General features: G+C 38.0%; 1 protein-coding gene across 9 annotated transcripts in view; it reads left to right on the top strand.

Annotated features, from left to right (window-relative positions):
• Positions 1-1,037: 1,037 nt before the first annotated feature.
• The window catches only part of dgkh (diacylglycerol kinase, eta), an 84,805-nt gene continuing 60,018 nt past the window's right edge, over positions 1,038-25,824 (top strand). For 3 of the 9 annotated variants that reach the window (XM_030124567.1, XM_030124565.1, XM_030124566.1), the window contains exons 1-3: positions 2,072-2,511; positions 17,510-17,620; positions 20,733-20,813. In XM_030124567.1, the coding sequence (XP_029980427.1) occupies positions 2,224-2,511; positions 17,510-17,620; positions 20,733-20,813 (480 nt within the window). In that variant the 5' untranslated portion in view covers positions 2,072-2,223. Of the gene's footprint in view, positions 1,221-2,069; positions 2,512-17,509; positions 17,621-20,732; positions 20,814-23,225; positions 23,315-25,824 lie in introns of those variants that run through there. The other 6 variants (XM_030124564.1, XM_030124571.1, XM_030124562.1 and 3 more) reach the window with 6 other exon arrangements.

The following is a 25,824-nucleotide window of genomic DNA, read 5'->3' as shown; positions in this document are numbered from 1 at the left end:
ACACTGGTCAACAACAAATTTATTGTTTAAGTTTTTTGAGCTAATTTAGTATAATTTTGGTGTGCTGAATCCAAAAATCACATTAATTTTGCTCAATCAGGTCAACTTTCTGAACTATGCTACATATTGGCTTTTTAACATTTTTGCTTACATTTATGGGCATTTTTACTTCATATAATACAAAATTCTTTCATATTTCTTGCAATAAACGAGTTCTGAAGATTTTACTTTTGCCAATTTATGATTAATGTTTTTTTTTTTTTTAATATTACAGGTGAATGAAATGGCTTCGACTAGAAGATCTTGCAAAAATAAGCCTGACGTATTCTGCTACATCTGCAGTGAATACACCATTGTACCTAACAGGAATCAAGTCACAAGTTTCATAAAATGTGCTTACCAATCTTATTTTGGTATTAAACTTGGTGACCAAGATAAAGTTTGGGCGCAGATTGTGAGAAGATCAAATTTTTCAAAATCAAATTAGCAAAAAAAACCTGACCTGATTGAGAAAAACAGATGTCATTTTTGGATTTAGTGGTGCAAAATGGTCCTAATTCAGTTGAAAAAACCTAGACAACTTGCAAAAAACATTTTTTTGTAACCCAGTGTAATATAAGTAGGCCATAATGAGTCGAAATTATACTTAAGTACAGTTCATCTTGTTTATATGTACTAGACTAATCGCTTCATAAAAATGAAAGCATTAAGAATTGGGGACATAAAAAAATGTCATAAATTGAATTATCCTAGAGAGAGAGAGAGAGAGAGAGAGAGCGAGCACCCTGTAAAGCTACTACTACTACACACACACACACACACACACACACACACACACATTCCCTCACAAACAGTGGGTGATCCCCGCCGGGCCGTGACAAACCGTGCAGAGCCGCGCGTTTAAGTGAATTTGACATCTATCACGTGGAGCAGTGATAGGCTCGGCCAGTGGAGGAGCTCCACGGAGGGGGAGGGGGGGAGGGGGAGGGGGAGGGGGAGGGGGGGGGGGGAGCGGAGAGTGGTAGTGGAGAGAGGACAGTCAGGGCGAATGAATCCCATCTATTCAGTGCGCATATGACTGGTGTAAGGGCAGTGAGGCAGGTTGTGAATTCCTCTACCTTTTCCCCAATTCGTTTCTTTTCTCCCCGGAGCGGACACACACGTCTGGGACTATGGAGGAGGTCTACCATTACAGCCGAAGCCCAGTCTGGGATGAACTGGTCAGTACAATCCAACACTGGAGACTTTTTTTTTTTTTAAATGTATCACTCCGATTCTTATTTCACTACCAGCCCAGATGAGCTTCCCCTAAAGAAAACAGAAGTAAAAGGCTTTTCAGTCTGCTAGATCTAGACCTCCAGTTCAAAACAGAGCCTGTTTCTCACTTTTCTAGCTGTTTCATTCTGTCTGGTCGCTTTTCCTGTGTGCTGCCGTGATTTAGTAGACTGCCGTAACTAACCCGTTTCAGTCGCGTTATTGGATGTTTTCATTAAGGCGCTGACAATGAGTTAAGGAAGCGCGTTACTTGAAATCAGTTTTTTGCGCCAATATTGAAACAATGTTTATTATATCAGATAAAATGAAAAAAGAGTTGGACTTCTCTTCTCTTCTTGTGAAAGTGATTTTTGTTCATTCATTTATTAAAATAAATAAAGAAAAAGAAACAAGACAAAGTATGGCTCTATAATGTATTTACGCGCACTTCCAGTTTCTGTTCATTGTAAAAATAACATGTGATGGATTAGGATTACAGTACTTAGTCTGTAACTGAGTCCATATGGCTATTATTAACCTTATGGGAATTACTTAATTGATTTAGTATTTGTTTTTGCGTTTATGACTTTATTTGCGCCTTATTGTTTGCGTGTTTTTTTTTTTCCAAACTACTCAACTCGTGATTGAATTAATTTAAGTGGAGAAGTTTCATGCGTCTTATTTTGGCACGGCATGGATGCAGTGTTTGTGTAAAGCAGCCGCTAGGGTCTGCCATGCCACGGACATGTCCACCGGTGTGCGGAGTGGATGAGGCGGTCTCTAGGCTCAGTGTGGACTGGCTTTGCAGGCTGGAGCCATAACCATCAGCCTAAGCAGGGGCTGGGGGTTTTCTTTACGCACCGTGGAGCCCATCCCCACTGTGCAGCGACATGCTCCATCCCCTATGCGTTTCCCAGCCCACACATCCTCCACCAAACACAGCCGTGTTTATCATAGAGGCAGTGAGAGATGACAGCGAGGAGAGACGCTTCCCAGCCGCTGTGCAGCTCTCGAATCCAGGAGAGGAAAGGCTCTGCTGTGGACCAGACCAAGGCTAATAACCCCGACTGGTTTTATCCCTCCCCACGACAGGAGCCGGAGAAAGGGTCAGTGTCCGCGGCCGGGGTCCATGCACATGTTGTGGGGGCTGTCGCCGGCTCCGGTGCTGCTGACGAGTCCTCCGATAGCGATGCGGAGCAGGAAGGCCCCCAGAAACTCATCCGGAAAGTGTCCACCTCTGGACAGATCAGGAGCAAGGTAAGAAGACATCTGGGTGGCGTGTTTTCAGGTGGAAGTTTGGCTTTTTTTTTTTTTTTTTTTTGCGTTTTTCTCTGGTAACTGGGCGGCTTGTTGATCTCTTTCAGCTGGATGAGCAGTGGGCAAACAGCTTGTCTTGTCCTTGAGCAAGGCACTTATTTCCTAATAAACAGATGGTTGATTTGTATCTGACCCACCCACGGCCCTGGCATTCAAAAGGAGCTGTTGTGTGGGAACTGTTGCGTGTCTATAGCTTCTTTTTTTTCCCCAGCAAAACACAGTAGTATTAGTCTGACTATATATATAATGAATCTGATAATAACCTTATTTAGTTATTTGGCTTTGTATCGTATATTCTGCATGTGTGGCATAGGTTAATTTAACCCTTTCATGCATAGTGGTCACTCCAGGGGACACACTGTAAAAGAAAAAAAAAATCCTGTTGTTTTTACAGAAAAAAACTGGCAGCTGTGGTTTCCAGAACAATACTGTAAAAAACACATCCAACTGTAAACATATTTATGGAGTAACATGTAGATTTAAATGGTAAATGGACTGCACTTTATGGTATCCAAAACCACCAGGTCAGTTCAGGGTTCAGTGTCTTCCATGGACACTTTGACATATGGATAGTCTGAGCCAGGATTCGAACTACCAACCCTTTGGTTACTAGACGAGCCACTCTACCAGCTCTACCAACCCATTCATTTAAAATGTTAAATTGTTAAATGTTTACTTTTTTATAACTTTTTTATTAAAAAAAAAAAAAAAAAAAAAAAAAAAAAAGTAAATACGCCGTTATTTCAACATTATGGGCTTTCAATTTAAACAGCACCACATTGTTTTTCAATTTACAGTTTTATTTTCTAAAAACAATAGAAATACATAATTTCTACATACAAATCGGGTTTTGTTAACATACTCTTTTTGTAAAAACTACAGCTATATTTGATTCAATCGTAAACACAAAAATCTTTTCAAATAAACAACTTTGCTTTGTACTGTCAGTTACATTTTTTTTATGTTGCAATTTTACAACTTTTTGGTCTTAATTCTACAGTCATTTTTTACAGTGCAGCTAATTTTACAGCTGTTCTCTTGTATATTCATGGATTTTGTTGTTTTAGTTCCATATCAGCCAACACAGTGGATACTTATGCATCATCCCATACACTGCAATTCATACCATTACTGTAACTTTGCTGTTCTTGATAAATCTTATCTGCACTAATATATGTGAGAGTAAATCAATTGCTTGTTGTTGTTACTAAACTACGATTAACATTTTTTTTTAAACAAAAAGTTGTTTTTTTTAATATTATCTCCATGAAGTGAGTAATGACTAGTATTAGAGTATGATAAAATGTGAGAAAACATCAGATTAGCAGCATTAAAAAAATGTTTTTATTTCATAGTTTTCTCACAATATAGCAGTAAATACATGTTTCTTTGCTTCTAAAATTAAACGCATGGTGTCAAGCTGAGTGGACATTTTTGTAACTCCATGAAAAATAGGTTCATAAAAAAATTCAATCATATTGTTTTTTTCATGTCTAAAGAGGAATAAAAACACTCAGGAAAAAAAAATCTCGATTAAGGTTCTCATAATTCATGCATGAAAGAGTTAAAGATAAAATTGCAGAAGTAAGTTCTGTCTTGTTCATAGTAAGTTCAAGTACAATCTATTCAACCTATTGTAAATTTCAAGTGCACATCACTTGTTTTAAAGTGCTCTTATAGTGCTGAAAATGAACCCATTATTATGACTCAAGTGATTTTATTTATTAGCCCCTTCAATCGCCACTGTTATTTTAGGTTCGAAACAGTTTATCATCCTCTGTTTTTGTTGTGCAGGAGTAAGTAGATGCTAATTCTTACCTCTGACACCTAAGCTTTCTTGGCCCACTTATCCTTTTACAGTGTAAATGAGTGCTGTCCTCACACACCAATGGATCCACTTAATTATTGACTGCTCCACTCCACCCTACCTACATTATTCAGCATCTGGGTATATTTAGAAACCCAGTGCCCAGTAATGTCTGGTGATATCATTCTTATGCTAATTCCCCTGACAGAGGTTATTCTTTTTGTATATATACCTGATGCATTTTGTTTGTGTATGAAACATTTATAATACTTATGGAGACTGCTCTGTTACAATTTAGCAGATATTTACCCCACAAATGCAAACAAACTAAAACACTGAACATCAAACAATAGATTTTATAAAGATAAATTAATATAATTGCAACTGCAAAGAATTATGTCAGTTTACTAACTTTCTACAATATTATGTAATATTCAACACATAGATAACAGATGATGAAACATAGGTATGAGTGTAAACAGAGACTGAGCTGAGGACAGTCCCTCATTAGCTGGTGTTTACTGAAATTTCCTGTAGGACTGTTTATCATATGTCAGTTTTTCCATGCTCACCGTGACTCTTTACTCACCTGTTGCTTCCACGGTTAAGGCAGAAGTTTTAAAACAGGATGAAAATGAAGTTGATACTAGTTATAATGTACAGTATGAGTGGAGTAATGTACTGAAGAGGTGTTAATTTGATTGGCCAGATGAGAATTCAGATAGACCTAATCTGTTGTGGGCGACTATATATAACTGGCTGCAGGTCACACTAGGGAGAATCTGCTCTTCCTGCTATCACGGCGGTTTAAAGCACTTCTACTGTAATCATATAATTGTGTTTAGTATGTTGACATTGTGCAAACGCAGGTCTCGGAGTTGCTGTCATGTGGGTCAGTACGTCTTTTTTTTTTTTTTTTTACTGTGTGCCTATGCTGAGAGTTACTAATGGATCGTGCAGGGACTGACTCAGTGAGTGTTGTTCCACTGGATTGTTTGCTCAGCTCTGGCCTGTGTGTGTGTGCACATGCATGTTACCCATCACATTGTCTATGTCCATCCCTCTTCATTCACTATCTCACCGGTTCTTCGGTTGCCACAGACAACCACATCTTTCGTCCCTTATTGGACGACTCCATGGCGATACTACCTGTAAGACAGCTGGTTTGGTTGATGGGGCGCATATGCCACAGTAGAATTCTACTGTCTTCTCAGATATACCTTGTGTTTTTCTTTGATTTCAGTTTGAGTGTAATGACAAAAAAATATGGTGGGAAATTAAAGGAAGGAAAAAGAATAAAAGAAAATACTGCGTCTTTACTCATATACTAATATAACTGCTAATTATAAACAGCATGGTAAGTTTCAAAAGCTATAAAAGAAATTCAGTGAAACTGTTCGAGAGGTGTTATTTCACAACTTTTCATCAAAATCTTAAAATATCTTGGCTTCATTTAAAAAAATAAAATAAAATATTAAAACTCTGTTAGTTGTTTACATTGATATGTTTCTGTCTCTCTTCATGCTTTGGCTGCTACTTCACATTCATATCTCCTTGATGTGAACCATTGTTGATAGCCACACTCATAAACCCCTCAAGGAAAATCAATACATTGGCAGCTATGAATAGTTGTTAAATGGTTGGCTGCTGTAGTGATGAGATATTGAGATATCATTTTACCTTGCCTGTTGTTCAGAACCTCTCTTGTTAGCCAGAAGTTAATGGGATTTGACCAAACATTAGGGGAATATGATACTCTATGATAGCTGCATTGAACACTGTCAATTTTGTCCTCCATACTGTTTCTAGTTTATGTAGTAATTTGTATTATTGTAAAGAAATAAACATGTTATCACAAAAAATATCTATTGGACATGAAATACGTATAGCTCTGACCCACTCTGCTCAATAATAGTCTTTTCTTGCCTCCTCTCTTCCCTTCTCTCCTGTCATGTCTACTCTCAGCCCCCTCTCTGTCTTTTCAGGGTGTGCTGTAGAAGCTGAGGAGGAGAGCTTATAAACTTGTGACTAATACTGTAGCTGTGTGATTGAAAGCAGAGCTAATGGTGCGGTGGAGCCTGCTGCTGCTGCTGATGTACAATACACTGTTATTGCTTTCCAGGGCTGACAGAATAATACAGATCACACAGATGCACGGTGAGATTGGGTTCTGATACGGCATTATACAGGCAGTATTAATTCTCATCATTATTTGATCAATACACTCATTATCAGCTGCAAAGTGACTAAACAAGACCAACTTGTCCGTTTGTATATACAGTTGAGGAAAAAATAATTAGACCACCCCTTTTTTTCTTCAATTTCTTGTTTATTTTAATGCCTGGTACAACTAAAGATACATTTGTTTGGACAAATATAATGATAACAACAAAAATAGCTCATAAGAGTTTATTTTAAGAGCTGATATCTAGCCATTTTCCATAGTTTTCTTGATTATAACCAAAATCACTTAAGTTCTTACATCAATACCTATGGCATTGTACTGCCAAAAACAGTGCTTTTAGGCATTCCATGTTGTCTTTTCTGTCTGTTTTAGTCACATGATACACAGAGTTAGCACTTGATTGCATAACCATTGCTTCTGATGACTTTTGATGGTCTAATAATTTTTTCCGCAACTGTATTCAGCAGTACTGACATTGTATCTCTTCTGTCACTGTGGTATCCATGTACAATAAACAAATCGTAGAACGCCATCTTGAGATGCACCGAATAACAGTGGTTTTATTTAAAAATGGAATGTATTCATATCATTTGGCAAATGAAATGAAACCACAGCAAACTATCAGTGCACTTGTCACAATTATTATCTAATCACATAATAGCTATTATTTGAGTTTACCACAATAATTTGGCATCATCACTGATTGCCTCTATTCATCTGTACAAAAGCAGGTGGATTAAAGTGACTTCAGTGTCAAATGTAATATTTCCTCATCATATTCCAGTGATGTTAGTGGTCCACTTTTAATGACATCATCTTGAGGTGCTAAACCTTTTATTGTCTTGAAGTTCTTTGTAAGCATTAGTTATTTATGTCAAATCTGTCATGAGCAATTTTGTTTACAAAGCCTAAAAGGCAAGCAGACATTTTTATCTATATGTTCCAATGTTCAATGCTAACATAAGGTTGTTTCTGTCCAATATGTGCCCCATATGTGTATAAGTCAACTATTGTTAGGCTCATACAGTTATTTGGTTGACAAATAATGCTCAAGTTAAATGCCATTATCCTGACTGTCAGCGATCTTCATATTAATTGGTGTTGATTTGGTGTTGACGAAGCTAATTTGTGCATTTGCCATCGCAATACTGACCAAAATTACTGCACATGGCAGATTATTCCCATATTGTGCAGGCTGTATGACAGTGGTTCCCAACCGTTTTTAGCTCGTGACCCCATTTTAACATCACAAATTTCTGGCGACCCTAGATATTCAAAATGGAGACATTTTTGTCTTGGAGATGTCTTAGTGGGGCCGGGTGGGCAAAGAAATCTTTACATTCTCTATTCGGTCTGGTTTTCTGACTGGGACTGTGTTCGGGAGTGTAGCGTAGTAACATGGTCACATGATTGGGTCAATCAAGATATGCCCTCTCAGATATTACATCCTGCATTTTATTTGAACTTGATTTTTATAGGAAAAGTGTGTGGTGATGAAATAGATATTGAATCATTAAAAAAAAAAAATTTTAGTCATTTTTTAAAATTTTTTTTTTAACAATTACTAGGAATTTCAGGTGACCCCACGTGGGGTCTCAAGGTTGAAACACACTGCTGTATGGTTTTAAAAAGACAAGTGTGAGCAGCAGGAAAATGTATCTACATCATCCTTTCTTGGAGAGATGGCTTTACCTAATGCTTTGTATCTCTCACACTTGTAGAAATAGAAATTGTGGATATTACTAATTATATACTATAACCCAGCACATGTGTATGAGGCATATGTAGTTGAGTTGTAATGTGCATCCAAAGCTCTGATTGTGTGTTAAGTAGTGTCCTCAACTACATCTCCTGTACCCACTTGGCATATGTATAACTATATATGTGGTCTATTTGCAAACCGGAGACCAAAGACAGGGGAATTGCCCCTTCCCAAATACTGGTTAGTAATTTTCCCATCACAGTGGTGAAATTTTAGCATGTGGTGGGTGGAAGAGGTTGAAGTGTTACGGAGTTGCAATTAGATCCAACAGTGAGGACAGTGTGCAGAGACAGCTATGAAAGGTAGTGGAGGTGCAGGAAACCAAGACACAAATGAACAGAATGAACCAAGAATTTTACCATTCAGCACTTGTGTGTAAAAGAATTGATTGTTCCACTCCACAGGCACTCCTGTCTCATCCACAAATGACAAATGATTCAGTAATGGAGGTCTAAGTGAATGTAACTGCATGGAATGATTTCGCAGACAGTGGGTTTCTCACAGCAGCCAGTTAGCATCCACAAAAACTAAGGACAGATAAGTAAGCACTGTTCTTTACAGACAAGCCAATTACAGACACAGCAGTTTAGTCTTATCAGTCATGAGTGGGAAAACGCTGGACAGGGTTAGAGTTTCTTCTGGCAGGCCGTGGTATCTCTCCTTTTGTCTGCCTGTGTGAACTCTGTGCCCAGTAGGTACAAGAGCTGTGTATATTTGTAATTCAAGGCCCTGGTTAGAGGTTCTGTTGTAGAAATACTCAGTTGGATGAAAGTTAAAAATGGCGTCTTTGTCTTATTCAAAACAGGGAGGAAACTCTGACACGAGTTCCTTCAGCAGAAGTGTTGCTGAAGGCCTTATGCGAGGGAGACAAAGCTCACTGGTGGCTGGTACTCTGGCCTTTCTACCTCAGGCTGATTGTTATCCCTTAGATGCTATCTCTGAATTCTGCCTCTGTGTTGAGTTCTGGCCTGAAGCATCTGTTTTGTTACTGAAAACACTTCATAACATATGGGAATTTGATAAACAAGATGATACAGAAGATGAATAATTATCAAAGTAAGTTACAGAAATACCAAAAATGTGAAATCAGAATGTTTATCCAGGAAGTCTGCAGTCTTGGAATAGATTTTCATTATCATATTTCAGAATATTATGAGGGTTTTTAACATGAAGGTTTATACACTCAATGAATAGAACAACAACACAAAACTGACATCAGTTTCAGGGCTGTTAGCTATAGGGTACCATCTATTATGTGAAATGTTTGATGTTGAGTATGAAAGCATGACATGTAACTAAACTTTTCTTCTTATGCAGACATTTTTTAATATGTATATTTATTGGTCAGTACTAACAACTCTATAGTCGCTTTTCCATTGGACTTCTGCGTAAAACTTTACCGATATTTACTAAATGTCGAACAGAAATGTGTAATGTTGGTTTTTCCATTAAATCACAAATGGGATGATGTGTTTATTTATTATCGCGAGATGACACGAGAAGTCATTCCATAAACATGGTGACGAATGTAAATATGGTGTTGATTTACAGATATATTCATTATTACTATCTATTACCTCTCAGCCTCGTACTAAATTAAAAAATGACTGGGTTTCCTGGTGTGTCCACACATACCACGACATGTTTCTTCTTCTTCGCTTGTTGTAACATCTGTCAGCATCCCTTTTTTTAATTCACCTGACTCTAGTTGCAAAAAAAGGTCTTTCCATTGCAGTTTTGCATGATATACCATTTACGCTACGCCTGCAAAACCACCTCTTGCCAGTGCAAAAACTTTTAATTGAAAAATGAGACTTTTGCTAAAATTGTCATTTTTCCATTAGGTAATTTTTTATGTGCAAGTTATATTTGCGCAATTAGAGGGTCAATGGAAAAGCGACTTATGATGTTGAGAGTATACTCAAAGCAGAACCAGTACACATAAAACTCATTAGTTTCAGACCTATTACTACTACAAGTTTGATAAGCTGATGAGTTTGTCTGTGGTAACATGTTCCATCTTCTAAGTGACACAAAAACGAAAAGCAGCTTTCCCAACTGTAGTCTTCCTGGGCTTTCCGATATTAGCCAATGACTTGAACGTGTCATATAATAATTATAGGACCAGTTTGAGGAAGTGGGGTATCATGACGTGATGTTGCCAGTAAAGACATCTCATTGTTAGAGGTTCTATTTTAACACTAATTCTGTTTAAATCTTAAAATGGGTATAAAAGTGGTATTTAGGACAAAATGATCAGCCCTACAGCTACCTCAGGGATGTCATTTTTAGAATCTTTAACCTTTGCTCTATGCATTAAAATATTCTTAAAACAATTAAGCCAAGCAGAGAAGGAGGTGGAAAGTCAAGTATTTTTCATCAGATTAATTAGATAGTGTGGGCAGTGTTAACCAGGACAAGCTGACGGTACTTTTAGGACACAGTGCATGTAATGGGGTTGTACCTCCAGTATAAATAAATGAGCTATTTGTTGTTAACCCAGGCTTTAGTTTACATACAGTCAGGACAAACATGAAGTATCCATGTGAGTAAGCCGTTTGTCTGTTTGTCTGGGTGTCGTCAAAGGCTGAACACAGGTTTACTGATCTACTCTTCTCATTTAGCCTTCCAGAAAACTCTCGCTCCGCTCTTATCCACCGACCACAGCTGCTCGACTCATTCGAACTGCCTGTGCCTTTGTCCATTGTATAAGCATGTGTATGTGTGCTGTTTTGAGCTCGTGTGTGTCACCCTGTCAGTAGCCAGGCAGAGTGTGGGTGTAAGGTACATGGTGCTCAGGTTACTCATTTCTCTTTGGCACAGGACTTGCTTTCTGTCTTACAATTTAGCAGAAGAGAGGAGCTGTGCACAGAGGCGGCCTATTTATAGATCACTTCTGGCCTACTTGGCAACAGGAAGGAGATGAAGACAAGGAAAGGAACTATGGAGGCCAAGGAGGGACAAAATAGAAAATAGAACATCCAACTAGAGCAAAGTCACTTCTGCTGCTCAGGCTGGCCAAAGATAATTAAAGTTCCACTTTTTCAACTTCAGTGGCACAGCCTCAAACAACTTTATTTCCTTACACTTACTGCAGGAAAAAAATCCCAACTAGTTAGAGATTTACGATACGGTAGTTCTTGTTCTAATTATAGAAACATGCTAGATCTGTGTGATATGAGTATACACTGTGTAACAATAGATAAACATCTGTTCTCTTTCTTAAAGCCTCCGGAAACTAGGTTTGAAATAATAATAATAATAATAATAATAATAATAATAATAATAATAATAATAATAATAATAATAATAATAATAATAATGCATAAATGATCAAATGATCTTGAATATGCTATCACATTAAGTCTGTGTAGGTTCTCATTTGTCCAGGTCATCATTCTTCTTGGTAGTTCTTTTCGGTTCAACTCGGTTCAGATCAGTTCAGTTCTGAAGAAGTCTCTTGGATGAGAGACGAAATATTTTCAAACTAGAAAACCACTCGGAGAGCGCAGACCTCCGCCAAGGCAGATCAGCGCCCCCCCTCGAATTTAATCATTTGTTCCTTGTGCCAGTATCAACATTTCCTGAAATTTTCATCCAAATCCGTCCATACGTTTTTGAGTTATCTTGCACATGAACAGACAAACAGACAGACAAACCAACACCGGCAAAAACATAACCTCCTTGGCAGGGGTAAAGAGCTAAACCAGTCCAGTTGAACTGAGAAGAACTACCGAGAAGAAGTTATCACATCATTCTAAAGTTTAGAGTTTGGAAGCACACCAGGTCATGTTTTGATTGAGGTGTTGTTAGTGAGCTACCAACATTAGTTACACCATTACTGGAGCTAGATAGACTGTAGATATGTAATTAGTAGATAGAGAAACAGTGACGTCACTTGTTGGTTTCTAAACTGTAGTTTTGAAGACAGTAGTTTCAGATTTGACTATTGCCATATTGGCTTTTTGGGGCCAGAAGTGACCATATTTGGTGTAAGGGGCAGAACCATGGGAGCCTTAAGGGTCAGACATGAGGTAATGCTAAGCACTACTGACATGGTAAACCATGAACATCATCAAGCATTGCATAACAGCATCATTTGACAGTTTTCTTATCAGAACCACTTAAGCTCAAGCTGTCTATGAGCAAAAGTATGTTTTATTAAATAAACAAAAATCTGACTTGGCAGGTAAAAGAGCTGTCGTACTAACCTGTCAATCAACAAACCAACACTGAAGCTTCAGTTTGTCTTTTTAATGAAGGAAAATTTAAAGACGGACCATCAAATTTGAGATTCCAAATAAAATGAATGAGACTGGAATGAGTCCAGGAAAAAAAATATAGATTAATATTTTCCCAAAGCAGTTCAACGTAAGGGGTATGGTTTTTGGTTCGGTTTGTTTGTTTGTTTTTATAACACTCTAGCAGCAAAACTATTAGTTGAATTCACAGCAACTTGGATTTATAGATTGCCAGTGACCCAGAACAGGAAAGGGAAAAGTAGGTCAAAGTTCCAATTTTTTATGAATTTTTAAAATCTTTATTTTTCTCCCATTTGCTTATAATGGGTGAAATTTCAAATGTCTTTAAAATCATACATTTTGTTTCAATTTACTTCAAACTTAGCACATATATAGAGGCAATTGATATTCTGACATCAGCACATGTATAAACATGATGACATCAGCTGGATCGATGCCAAAGTCAGCTACAATACATGTGAGGGGCGGGGTTTGTTGTGCCTGGCACCACTTGTGTTACTGATTAATTGTGCATGTGTATTATATTTAGAAAAAAAGGAGAAATATAATTTCATATAAGCTGCTATTTAAAAAACATACAGTAAAAAAAAAGCTATATTGTAATATGTATCATCTGTATTTGGATGTTGTGATGTTTTGGTCCTATTACAGAGCTTTAGCACATGCACGAGTTTGAACCTTCAGAGTAGTATTCCAGTTGGGAACCTTTAAAACTGCTCAAATGTATATAAGAGATGGATTCAGAAAAGCTGAATGCTCTTTTTCACCTTCAGTGTGCTACAGTAGCCCAACAGGTCTAAATGAGGAGATGACTTCATCTGCTATGTCTGTTTTTCAGTCCTACTTTGATTGCAGTTGCCGGCAAGCAGCTAAGGCCTTATAGGGAAGTCAGCATTGAGGTATTTCACCTTAATCCACTGCAGGAATTTGGTCTTGAAGCTGTACCTACGGAAAGGGAAGCAGGGAATTAACGTAGGACAGCTGCTGTAGAGAATTCACAGTGTGTCTCTTCCTGCTGTGGGAGAGAACCTCACAAGATTTTCACTTATGCTATATTTACTTTATAAAAATTGTGAGAATTTTGGAATATCCATTGTGATGAAGAATGCAGTTTCTGAAAAAGACACATCATTTTTAAATAGTTTTGTGGAATTTATTTGGCATTTCAAGGACCACTTCACTGGTTAAAGTGCTTATAAAAGTGCTCTAAAAACAGCATGAAAGTTTAATTCTAGGGATTTTCCGCCAGCAGTTTATTCCAACATATAAATTACCATTGTCATTAGTCCTCCATTGTATATGCATGCTTCATCCAGTGTCATATGCTAGTGTATGAGTGTTTGGTGTTCATCCACGGTGAGCCTTTGTTCTGCGGCTGTGTTTTCTATGTTTAAGTTGACACAGCTGGTGGGCAGGATGTCAGCTACAGGCCTGTTTTTCTGTTTGTAATTCTCCCCTTAGAAAGCAGCCCTCCTTTTCTATAAATAGCTTGTGTGTGTGCATGTTTCTAACATTATGAGGACATAAATGTATTTACACATTCACTTGGTGGGGACTCAACTCCCTCCTGGGGAAGAAATCCAGGTCTACATAATATAAATCATTACATTTGAAGGTTAAAGTTGTTTGGAGGTTAGCTTTGGAAGGCTAGGGTTAGTGTCAGGCATATTATGTTAAGCATGTTATGTTTAAGCTTCGGGTAAGTCTCCAGGAAATGAATGTAACTCATGTAATGTTCCAGAAACACGTGGAAACACAAAGCGTGTGAGGGTATGTTTTTATGTATTTGTCCTAAAACTGGGAGCCCACTCACAATGTTGAGTCTGACAGCTTCAACAATGCTTGATTCTGCAACATAGATCATTACATTTTAAGAGGACGACTAAGGTAGCAGTTAAGGTTAGGGTTATGTGATTATGTTATTGCTTTGTCATGAGCTAACGTCACTGTGTGAAGGCGTCAGGATGGAAGGGACAGAAATCTCATGTTTCATCACTTCTTCCTCACAGGATTTTCATCACAACACAGATAACTGTTATTCACAAATAATATTCAACTAAAATTTCCCTATTGTGACAGTCTTAATTTATTAGTATTGCAGTAAAGCCTCAGGAAATGAAAGTAAATCTATGTAAAGTCCCCACAAGTGACAGGAAGATGGGTGGTGTGTGTGTGTGTTTCCAAACAGAAAGAATGATGTTCTTCCATCCTAACATCTGTGTGCATTTCATGTGTGTTTTATCTTTTCCATGTCCACTGTTCCATGCTTCACTGTATTTGCTCTGTATGTCAACTGTGTGCTTGTGTGTGTGTGTGTGTGTGTGTGTGTGTGTGTGTGTGTGTGTGTGTGTGTGTGTGTGTGTGTGTGTGTGTGTGTGTGTGTGTGTAAGTGTGTGCGAGATGATAGTGGTCATAATGATGATGAGTGTGTGTACTGTGTCATTCATGGAAGGATGGTTTGATTCAAGGTGACACACTAGAGTACTGGATCTATAAGAGTCAGGAAGGGTTTTTATACACTTAGCAATGCATTTTAACTTCTCTATCTGTTCTTAGGTATTTTCTCATATGTGTTTCGTCCCTTTAAAGGAGTGATATTTTGCTTTTTTTTAAAAATGGAATTATGCATTTTAATCCTTTTATGCATGAATTATCAGAACCTTAATCAATTTTTTTTCCTGAGTGTTTTTATCCCTCTTTTAGGCATGAAAAAAACAATGTGATTGATTTTTTTTTTTGTTTTGTTCATGAACCTATTTTTCATGAAGTTACAAAAATGTCCACTCAGCTGAACACCATACGTTTGATTTTTGAAGCAAAGAAACATGCATTTACTGACATACTGTGTGAAAACTATGAAATAAAAACATTTTTATCCTCCTGAGACCCAGCAATGCATTTTTGTTCTCTGTAGGGGACAAAAGTGTGACAGTTTCACGTAAAAAATAGTGTCCATTGTAAAGGACGTTCCATTAAAATAAATAAATAAATAAAATAAAATAAAAATAATTAAAAAAAAAAATGTACCTAGAAAAAAAAACTGTTGCATTATGCGGTTTCCAATCAAGACAATTATTTAATGGAAAAAAGCTAAAATTTTCCCTTTCCAGGGTCTCAGGAGGTTAATGCTGCTAATCTGATGTTTTCTCACATTTGAACATACTATAATACTAGTTATTACTCACTCAGATAATATGCAAAAAAAAAAAAAAAAACTCTGTTAATTACAGTCTAATAACAATTAGCAATTGATTTAGATAAAAGAACAGGAAAGTTACAGTAATGGTATGAATATCAGTGTCTGGGATGATGCATAAGCGTCCACTGTGTTGGCTGATATGGAACTAAAACAGCAAAATCCATGAATATACAAGAGAACAGCTGTAGAATAACTGTCCACTGTAGTGACCACTATGCATGAAAGGGTTAAAACATTTCCCTGTGGTCTACATAAACTGTAAATGCTATGTTTGGGTCTGAATTCTTCATTAATTCAACTCCACAGGTCCATCTTCAACCCTATTTCTGAGTAATGGCACCAGAAAGGTCATTTTGAGCGCTAGCCCTTTAAATGTACATAAGCCACTTCTCGCCCCACCCCCTCCAGGTTATAGGCTGCGCTGCTTTGTCTTGTTCAGCCAACAACTGAATATGTTAGGTAATCGGCTCATAGTTTGGACATACTTTCAGTATGAACTACAACCGCTGCTGCTGACAAACAATTCTGTTGTACTTGGAGAAATGTTCGTCAGAAGTTTTGACCTTATATGTGTAAAACAAATTAACAAATTAAGCAGGAATTAAAACGGTAGTTGAAATCCAACCAATTATCAGTATAAGTCTAAGATTTTGCTTAGATTGTATTATTTGTTTATTTATATTATTGTTTAAAACTCCACCATCTTGTTGTCTTGTTTTGTTTCTGCAACTTTCCTTTTTGTAAATAGGGTAAATAAGCTGTTGCTTCAGCCTACACCTTTTCGCCCATGTTTAATATAGAAATCCAGACTGTATATACAGTGTGTATATATCGTGTTCTGTTAAATGGACGAATAAATTACTACTACTACTAAAGATATAGCTTTGCAGCATCTGGAGGGTTCAAGTTCAAACTTTTTGAGCTAATTAAGGTCCAAATACACAAATAAATGTACCAAAAACTAATAAAAGTAGGTTTAGCAAAATATGACCCCTTTAATTTAATAATGACTTTTTTCAGAAAATTTGGAAATCATTAGCAAAGTTATTTACATAATCTTCCTCTGTTATTCAAGCTGCAATTTTTGACATATCCCATTTATGGTATTGTCAGTTTATAGCAACACCCCGTCCCAATATGACCAGGGGGAATGAGCCTGTTTAACATTTCCTCTCCTTCTGAAGAGTTTTGTCTTTTGCTTATCAAACCTGTCTCTGACCTCAATACTTATTTTCTTCCCTTTTGCTCATACCACGTTGTTTTTAAAATGACTATAAAATGTAAAAGTGATGTGAAATAAGTTCTTTCCGCTTTGTCAGGAAGGTTTAACACTCAAAATTCCTCTGTTAAACCGATGGTAAAAACAGACACAGAAATATTGTTCTTGCCCTTTCACCCCCTCTTTCACTTTTCTTTGGTTCTTTCTTCTCTTTCTGTGTTTGATGCTGCTTTTCTTTCGGAGTTAGACGTGTGTTTATTGCTCCTCAGAGAAATGAGAGGTGATGTGTATGTGTAAAAGATTTCCAATCTTCTGGCCTTTTTAGTCCATTCCTCATCTCCCATGCATAAAATTAGAACTCACATTCACTTGCATGCACATACACATGTCTAAACACTACTCACTTTTATCTTAACTGTTTCCTGTAGATAAATGCAGTGCAAGAGGCTGTTCTGCGCCGGAGGCCTATAAAACTGATTTTTGTTGCATCTTTTCTCCCACCAGACGAGTATAAAGGAGGGATTGTTGCTGAAACAGACCAGCTCGTTCCAGAGGTGGAAAAAGCGTTACTTCAAACTGAGAGGCCGAACTCTCTACTACGCCAAAGATGCCAAGGTAGGAAACACACATGCACAAGTAGCTATGAATGAACAAGCTGCCAAACTTACATTGATTTTGAACTTCTCTATTTATAGGTGTGTTTCTTTTGAAAATTAAACAGTTTACCCTAACTTAAACTCCTTCATTTCTAACCTTACCTCTTCGGTGTTGATATGTGTGTGCGCATGTGTGTATCCCTGTGTCTGCACGCGCACTAGTCTGGCAGTGCTATGGCGCACTGGCAGGAGCGGGCGCTGCATAGAGTGTCCAGGAGTCGTGTGTGCTGGCGAGTTCTTTCGGTGTGCTGGACGGGTGCACGCCGCTCCCCTCCACCCCTGGGTGCCAGCGGATCTGAGGAAGGCCTAGTGAGAATCCGGGTCAGCATAGCACAGCCAGGGGCCAGGGGTCAAAGGCCAGGGGCCATGGGCCAGACCACCAGAAGAGTCCAATTGCAACTTCTTTACCAATACGTATTAGAGCTGCATTCATGCCATATGGAGCTTTTAGATCTAGACAATATTAATGTTGATAGTGATATATAATTTAAACTTTTTTTTTATTTTTAATATTCAGACAGTTTATATTCAGTATTTAATCTGTAATTGAAAATGGAACTTTTGTAGAAAAATTATCATTTATTTCAATTTCACTAGAAATAATCAGATCATTAAAAGTTTTTGATTTACAAATGTTGCAGTTCCAGATCTTATTCACCATGTGACATAAATGCTCTACATATTTTAGTTAGAATCTCAGGAAGGGCAGCAAAACACATGTACAACAATAAAGCCATACCGTTTATTAAACTCATGCTTTGTGAGGTTTGTGGCTTCTGTTGTTTTACAGTGTGTGTTGCTGGTCCTCTATTGTTTAGTGTCTCCTGATGGTCATGCTGGAAGAATAAAGAACAAAACAAATATAAGTGATACCTTATAGGCTTTTTGTGTTATATTAATGTGAGCTTTAGACATTTATTCTAAGTTCATATATTCTTTCTGTCATGGCCAGACAGTGACATTAGCCTCTGTAGATAAGTTCTCATTCCCTACATGTCCGTCCACTGTGGTGTGTGGTGTGTCCTCTAAGGTAGACTGGCTTGCTGTGCTGTCCTGTGCTTAAGAAGCTTGATCTCCATATTGATCCAAAAGGGAGGCTACATCTCAGCATCGCTGCCTTTATCAACTATTCTCTTCTCTGAGCAATCTGAGAAAGGAATTTATGAAATCTGTCACATGACAATGAAAAAAATTACAAAACAAAGAAAAAGTGACGTTATTATTCTGACTTGTAGAGAGACAGAAAAAAGGAAGTCAGCTTGTTGAGGTTGCTGAGATGTAGCTGGTGAGCTTAGCTGTGGATCTATGGGTAACACAGTCTGGACATTTGCCTTTGTCCACCATTGACTGTCAGCTTTCATTACAGCTTCACTCACAAGAGTTGAGTGTGTGTGCCCACACATGCACAAGTGAGTGTGCTGAGTACAAGAGAGGGAGTGTGTCAAAACAACTGTAGAAAGCACATGCGTGCCGTGCACATACATGTGAAGCAATAGTGTTTCAGCCAAGAGCACTGTAACAGGGGAGCAGTGTTTGTGTTGGCATGCCATTCATATTGAGGCCCTCTTGGCTGACAATCCATACACACATGCACATTCACTTGTAGGCGTAAGTGCATGTGCTGAGACACATGCCTCCACCATGCACATAAATGTGTGCACACCCACACACAAACTCACACACACAGTATGCGTTGGCTGATGTCCCTCTGCAGCCAGGCCTGGAGAGAGCGTCATTAACTGGGCATTCCCTTTGACAGCTGTAGCAGCTCCCCCTACACACACAGTCAAAGGGCATTCCTTTGACGGCATTGGTTTTTGGCCTGCGGCCCTTTAAGAGCTCAGCTGCATGCCTTACACATCACAGCTCTGTTAGGATATCGTGTTCCTGTTTTGGAGACTCTTACGCTTCTCTCTGTCTGTCTACTGGCTGGATAGAATTGACTCCAGCTCATAGAAATTCAATGAAACATATTAAAATTCACTGTCATGTCGCTTACATTATTCCCATGTACTGAGATAAAACAAAGAAAAATATTGTGCGGGTTGATTGTGCTGCTCTGGTGTGATGGAGGGCATTTCCTGTAATGAAACAAAACTATTTTCATACCAACTTAATACCAAACTTACTAATATATAGTAGTAACTGACTAAGTAGTTGGTTGATTAAATTCCATTTGGCAAATGCAGAGTTAATCTGTAGGATTTTTCCACGATGCCAGTAAACAAAAGATAAGTGTCGACACACACGTATCTTCTTTCTCTGTCTCAAACAAGGAGTTGCTGTTGCTGCTGCAAAACACTGTTGTTAAATGCACTGAAACATTATATTGTCTTCTTTCACAATTTTGTCATTACAAAGTTTAGTTTTTTTAGGATACTAGATTGATTTTTTCATATATACAATAAATGCACAACATACAAAGCACAGAGTATGTCTACTAATAAGTGTAAGATGAGCAATAAAACCAGCATTGTATATTGACCATCAGACATGATGTAGTGCAGGCTAAATAATCAGAACCAACATTAGTATATAAACTGACCACTACCTGTACTACACTACTTTACTCATACTATGGAAATCATAAAATAGTTAATGAAACAAGTTTTATTTGAAAAGTTCCAAGTCTTAACCAATGTGCCAAGATAAAATATTTACAAAGAAAACAGAAGTTAAACCTTTTATAAGGAATATATTGTCTTTGTATGTACTTGTCAACCACAGGAGTGTAGGTAAAATATGTAATATTGGGAAAATTATTATTGATAAGACAGTGATTTTAAATGCTGTCATTTCTTGTCTTTCATGGTCCTTGCCCTAGCTTTCATCTAAGGATAAGTTTCACCTGTCCATTCTAAGTTTGCTTTTCTGTTGCTATAATAAATCACAGATATCTCCATGCCCTATAATAATAAGAGTTAATAGAGTTAAGCGATAAGTTTAAGCCTCTTTTGACGTTATTGTCCAAATTGACATTCTCTTGTCGTTTTCTCTCTATTGCCCTTCTGTGTTCCTCGTGGGACCTTCCTCTTTTCTCGGTCCACACACCTGCTCTTGCACACCTGCAGTCCCTTATCTTTGACGAGGTGGACTTATCAGACGCCAGTGTTGCGGAGTCCAGCACAAAGAATGTCAACAACAGCTTTACAGTAAGTGCTTTGTGCAGTCATAATATATGCTAAGTTATGTCAGCTTAATAAAATTGTGCTTCTGTTTCTAAATTTGGTTGCTTTGCTTCAGTTGAAATTAGGGATGTAACGATTACCGGTATAATGATAAACTGCGGTAAAATTGCAGACAGTTAGTATTACCGTTTAAATTCTAATTATCATGGTAACCGTATTTGATTACCACACTTTTCTGGAGAAAACACCTATGTAAAGATCTGCTTTTATGTCAAATATTTGAGTATAGTTTTAATTTATTACAATTTTAATTTTATATACCTAATATTTGTAACCAATATTAACTTTTAAAGTCTTTGAAAAGGTTCGTTAAGCCTCAGTGTGTTATTTATGCAATAAATTATATACATTTTTCAAATCAGATTTTATATATTTTTTTGTGTTTTTTGTCCTTTTGTGTTTTTATAGTAGGTTAAAGTGAAAAAAATAATAGGCGAATGATATAGATGAAGTTGTGCTGAAAAAACAGATACCAAACATGGGTATAGTAAACATTTGTTTATATAGTATATAAAGGCAAAATCAAAAGTACTGAAAAAATAGGCTCAGACCTCTAAGGGTTAATATTTGAATGTTTCTACCAAGAGAAAGTACATTGTGCCAATTATTTTATTTGGATTTTTGTTTTTGTTTTGTTTTTTCAAACTACAACTTGGTTAAATTATTTCAGTGTGTGTATAAGTACTTTTTGAACATTTTGAGCACAATTTCAACAATACTGCGATAATAATGATAACCGTGATAATTTTGGTCACAATGAAATTTTCACATCGTTACATCCCTAGTTGTAATGGTTGGATGAATGACACAGAAAGAGGCGGCATTCAGTCAGACATTATGCATTCAGATAGTGATCCCTCAAGGTCTGCAAGAAAACAGGATTTGCAATACAAGGACGGTGACTCACCTCTCATACTGTTTACATGAAAATGTCAGTTCTAGTTATATCTAGATTAGATTTTAATACATTTCGCAGCACTGCTCTTTATGTTTTTTATCACATGCCTCTTGTGGCACATCTATTGAAAGATAATAAGCAATGTTCCTGTGAATGGGTGCCTGCTTAGAAAAGAATGAGCTGCTAAGCTGGCAAGTGGGGGAGGTAAATGGTATTGAACATAAGCATTATCTACCAGGAGGATACAAACAGACAGAGAAAGAGCCAGTAGTGACTTGTCCTTTCTATAAATGTCTCTCCTCTCCCTCTGTGTTGCTATAATAAGAAACTAGTAGGAGGAGGGGGTAGGCAGGAGAACAGTGCCCAGGAGGGAGCATGCAGCTATTTATAGTAGCATCTTGAAATGCTTCACTGAGTGCTTGAGATGGCTTACGTCTGTCATATTCATAAATAAGATTACGCTACATGTGCCGAGTGGTACATGTGTGCAGCACGTGTGCAGCAGTTATGACTGTAATTGTAAGTGGTTATCCTCATGTGGTCATAAGCATTAACATTCTACTAACATCAAGAAAAGAAAGGAACGGGATGGGGAAAGAAAGCGATGATGTCAGGGGGTAGGGGAGTCAGTGGGGTGCATGGAAAATGAAAAGCAGTTCAAAAATATGTGTCGTGTTTTGCACAGTTGTGATATTCTGGGCTATAATTCAAGTACTGTTACATATCTGTTGCTGTTTGGGTTTTAATGTGTTTCTAAATATGTTTGGAGCGGTGATGAGATGCTGTGTTGGTGGACCTCAGCTAAATGAATAAAGATGAAACGCTGCATGTACAGGCTGAGGTGAAAGAAGGGCATAGCAGAAATAGTGCAATTTAATATGACGCAATCATAAATGACTGCAGAGCTATTTAAAAATGGCAAAGGGGAAGGCACAGTAAGGTAAAGCAGTAGAGGAAATCCTAGCGTGATGTCACACCATAGCTGACTGCACTTGTACACATACTCCCCGGGGAAAAGAGGAAAAGCAGGGTAGAGCTAGAGCACGAGAGGCATGAGCAAGCATTGAGAAGTAGGAGAGGAAAGAAGGACGCAGAAGGTGATGAGGGGTGGATGTGAAGGCAGGATGGACAGGAGTGAATGAGGAGGAGGAGGAGGAGCGGTGAAACATAAAACCAAAGGTAATGTGACATGCTAAACAGCGGTTCACCTGCAGCTGCTACGTGCGATCCCTCTAATGCACATCAACCCAGACACGGTCATGCACACCGACAGGGGGAGACCAGGCTGTGGTGGATGGGTTATGTGATCATGACGGAGAGAGAGAGAGAGAGAGAGAGAGGGAGAGACTAGGTGAGGCAGGGTGTGGGTAGGGGTAGGGGGTGGGGGGGGTAGACTACTGCAGAGGAAGCATTGCAGGGTTTTGCTCTGACTGTGCTGAGTCCCACTGTCTATCTGTCTGTCTAGCGTTGTCTGTCTGCCTGCCAGGCTTCCTCTTGTTACTTCTGTCTGTCTGCTTGTTGGTCAATGCTCTCAGGATGAGTGATGCTGTTGGTGTCCTCTCTGCAGGTTAGTGCTTCCAGCAGTGATGTGGTATAATTGACTCATGCCGGTGTTAAGGTGCTTAGTGATTAATGCTCATTCCTGTTCGTAGCTGTCATTGTGCTTCATGTGATTTGACAAAATGGGGTCTATGGAGCAGAGACCTACCTTTAATATTAGAAATAGAAATGTCTCCACGCTGTCTTAAAATATGAAATAGAATACTTTAAGATTGAAGTATGCCTTTCAACTTCTTTTGCTTAATATTGTTTGGAGATCCTGGTAACATATTGTTATTAATGCACTTCTATTCTATATAACATGTACAGGACACAACAGCTATATTGCATGTAACTGAAGTCTTGTAAAATGATTTAACCTATTGTTTGTTCATATTATGAATTCCAATGGATTACAGGATTAACATAAAACCAACTAACTGTATCCATCTCCATCACATGCACGCTGCACCTGTATATCGTGTTGTGCATTAACTGTATGTGTGCGTTTGCAGTAGAGTGCTACACATGTAAATGAGGTTGTACATATATCCTTTCAAAAGCCATGTCATTATCCTGCTTATTGTCACCGTCAGAAGGAGCCTGCATATGAACGTACAATGAGCCAGTGTTGCCGTGGCTCAGAGCATAAGCACCTTGAAGTCCACGTGAGTTAGATCTCAGCCCACCCCCCACCCTAAACTCATTACAGACTCTGTACCCATGCACCGCCTCTCTCACTGACTCGCTCATGTTTATTGGATTGGCTCGGTTATTACTGTCCACTTTAAGTCCATGAAATGAAACTCAAGGAAATTCAGATCAGCTTAGAATTGTGTACTTGAATCAGTGTTGCATCTGTGCTTTGATTAACTGTGCAGTTAATATTAAAGGGTTAACGGCATTTGCAGACCGTATGTAGGGAGTGAGCAGCTGTCACAGTTCCTTTCCACCTCATCTGCTATTGTGCTGCTGGTCCCACTGGCTACAGTATGTGTGTACCACTGTCACCAGTCCTTTGCCTGTATGTGTATGTATGTGTGTGTGTAAACAGTGACACGTATTCCTCATTATTGCTTAGTCTTCGATTGCCTTTCTACCAAAAATAACAGCTGATGATACTGTTGATTCTGTGTTGTCACAATTCACAGATGTAGGCTCTGATCAAACAGTCACTTTTACTTGTCGTCATTACTCAGAAATACACATCTGATGAATGCAGCATTGAAGGTCAGCCATCAAGAGAGGTTTTCCACACTTGAGGGATGCCTAGAGCCATTTTTGGAAACGGTCGTTCTTGTTTCCCCTGGCAACCAATCTTATCATTACCTCTCTCTAGACACACACATACAACAAGACACATGGATACAGTACAGCTGGAGAAAGACAGGATGATCTATGTCCACAGCGATCAATTTGCTAATGTGCATGCAAACTCAGACACACACATACACAAAAACACACTGATTTCTTGCTCTTCTGTATTGTTATTAATGGCTGAACCCGAGATGAAGAATGGTGAGAAAGACATACAATTGATTTGTTACAATTATTACATAATTGCCTAATGGTAATTATTCCATCCATCCATTTTCCCTCAACTGCTTAATCATCTAGATGGTTGCAGGAATGCTGGAGCCTATTCCATCTATCTAATGGGTGAAGGCGGGGTACACCGTAGAGCAGGAGTCACCAAACCTGGTCCTCAAGAGCTACTATCCTTCATGTTTTAGATGTATCCCTCCTCCAACACACCTGATTCAAATGATTAGCCTATCATCAAGCTCTGTAGAAGCCTGATAATGACCTGTCAGGTGTGCTGGAAGAGGGAAACATCTAGAACATGCATCAGACACGGAGAGAACATGCACACTTTACATCAGGGGTGTCAAACTCGTTTTAGGTCAGGGGCCACATTAAGGCAACTTTGATCTGAAGTGGGCCGGACCAGTGAAAATAATAACATAATAATATATTAATAATGTCAACTCCAAACTTTCTTCTATGTTTTAGAGCGAAAAAAGTAAAATTATGCGATGAAAATGTTTACATCTACCAACTATCCTTTAAAACAATGTGAATGACATGAACAAACTGAAATTTCTTAAGAAAACTGAGTGAAATTTTAACAATATTATGTCTCATTTATGATTTACATATGTAAACTTACAGATCACAGTGGATCTACAAATACACCAAACATTTAGTAACAGGTAGAATATTGGTAAACTTGCACTTCAGACATTTCAAAATGTTCATATTTGTTGAGGTTATTCACATTTTGTGAAATGATAGTTTGTTTTAGTGTAAATACAGTAAAATGACATGAAAATGTTAAATTTACAAAGAGAAAAATTTGGAGTTGTGAGTATTTCTAAGTTATTATGATAGTATTTTACTGACCCGACCCACTTGAGATTAAATTGGTCTGTATGTGGAACCTGAACTAAAATGATTAATATCTTAGTGTAATTTTTACATTTCACAAATTCATCCCACATGCCAGACTGGACCCTCTGGCGTGCTGGATTTGGCCCC

This window comes from Sphaeramia orbicularis, chromosome 21 (assembly GCF_902148855.1).
Source record: "Sphaeramia orbicularis chromosome 21, fSphaOr1.1, whole genome shotgun sequence".
NCBI lineage: Eukaryota > Metazoa > Chordata > Actinopteri > Kurtiformes > Apogonidae > Sphaeramia > Sphaeramia orbicularis.
Note: the sequence above shows the minus strand (reverse complement) of the source record. Positions and strands in the feature narration are given on the sequence as shown.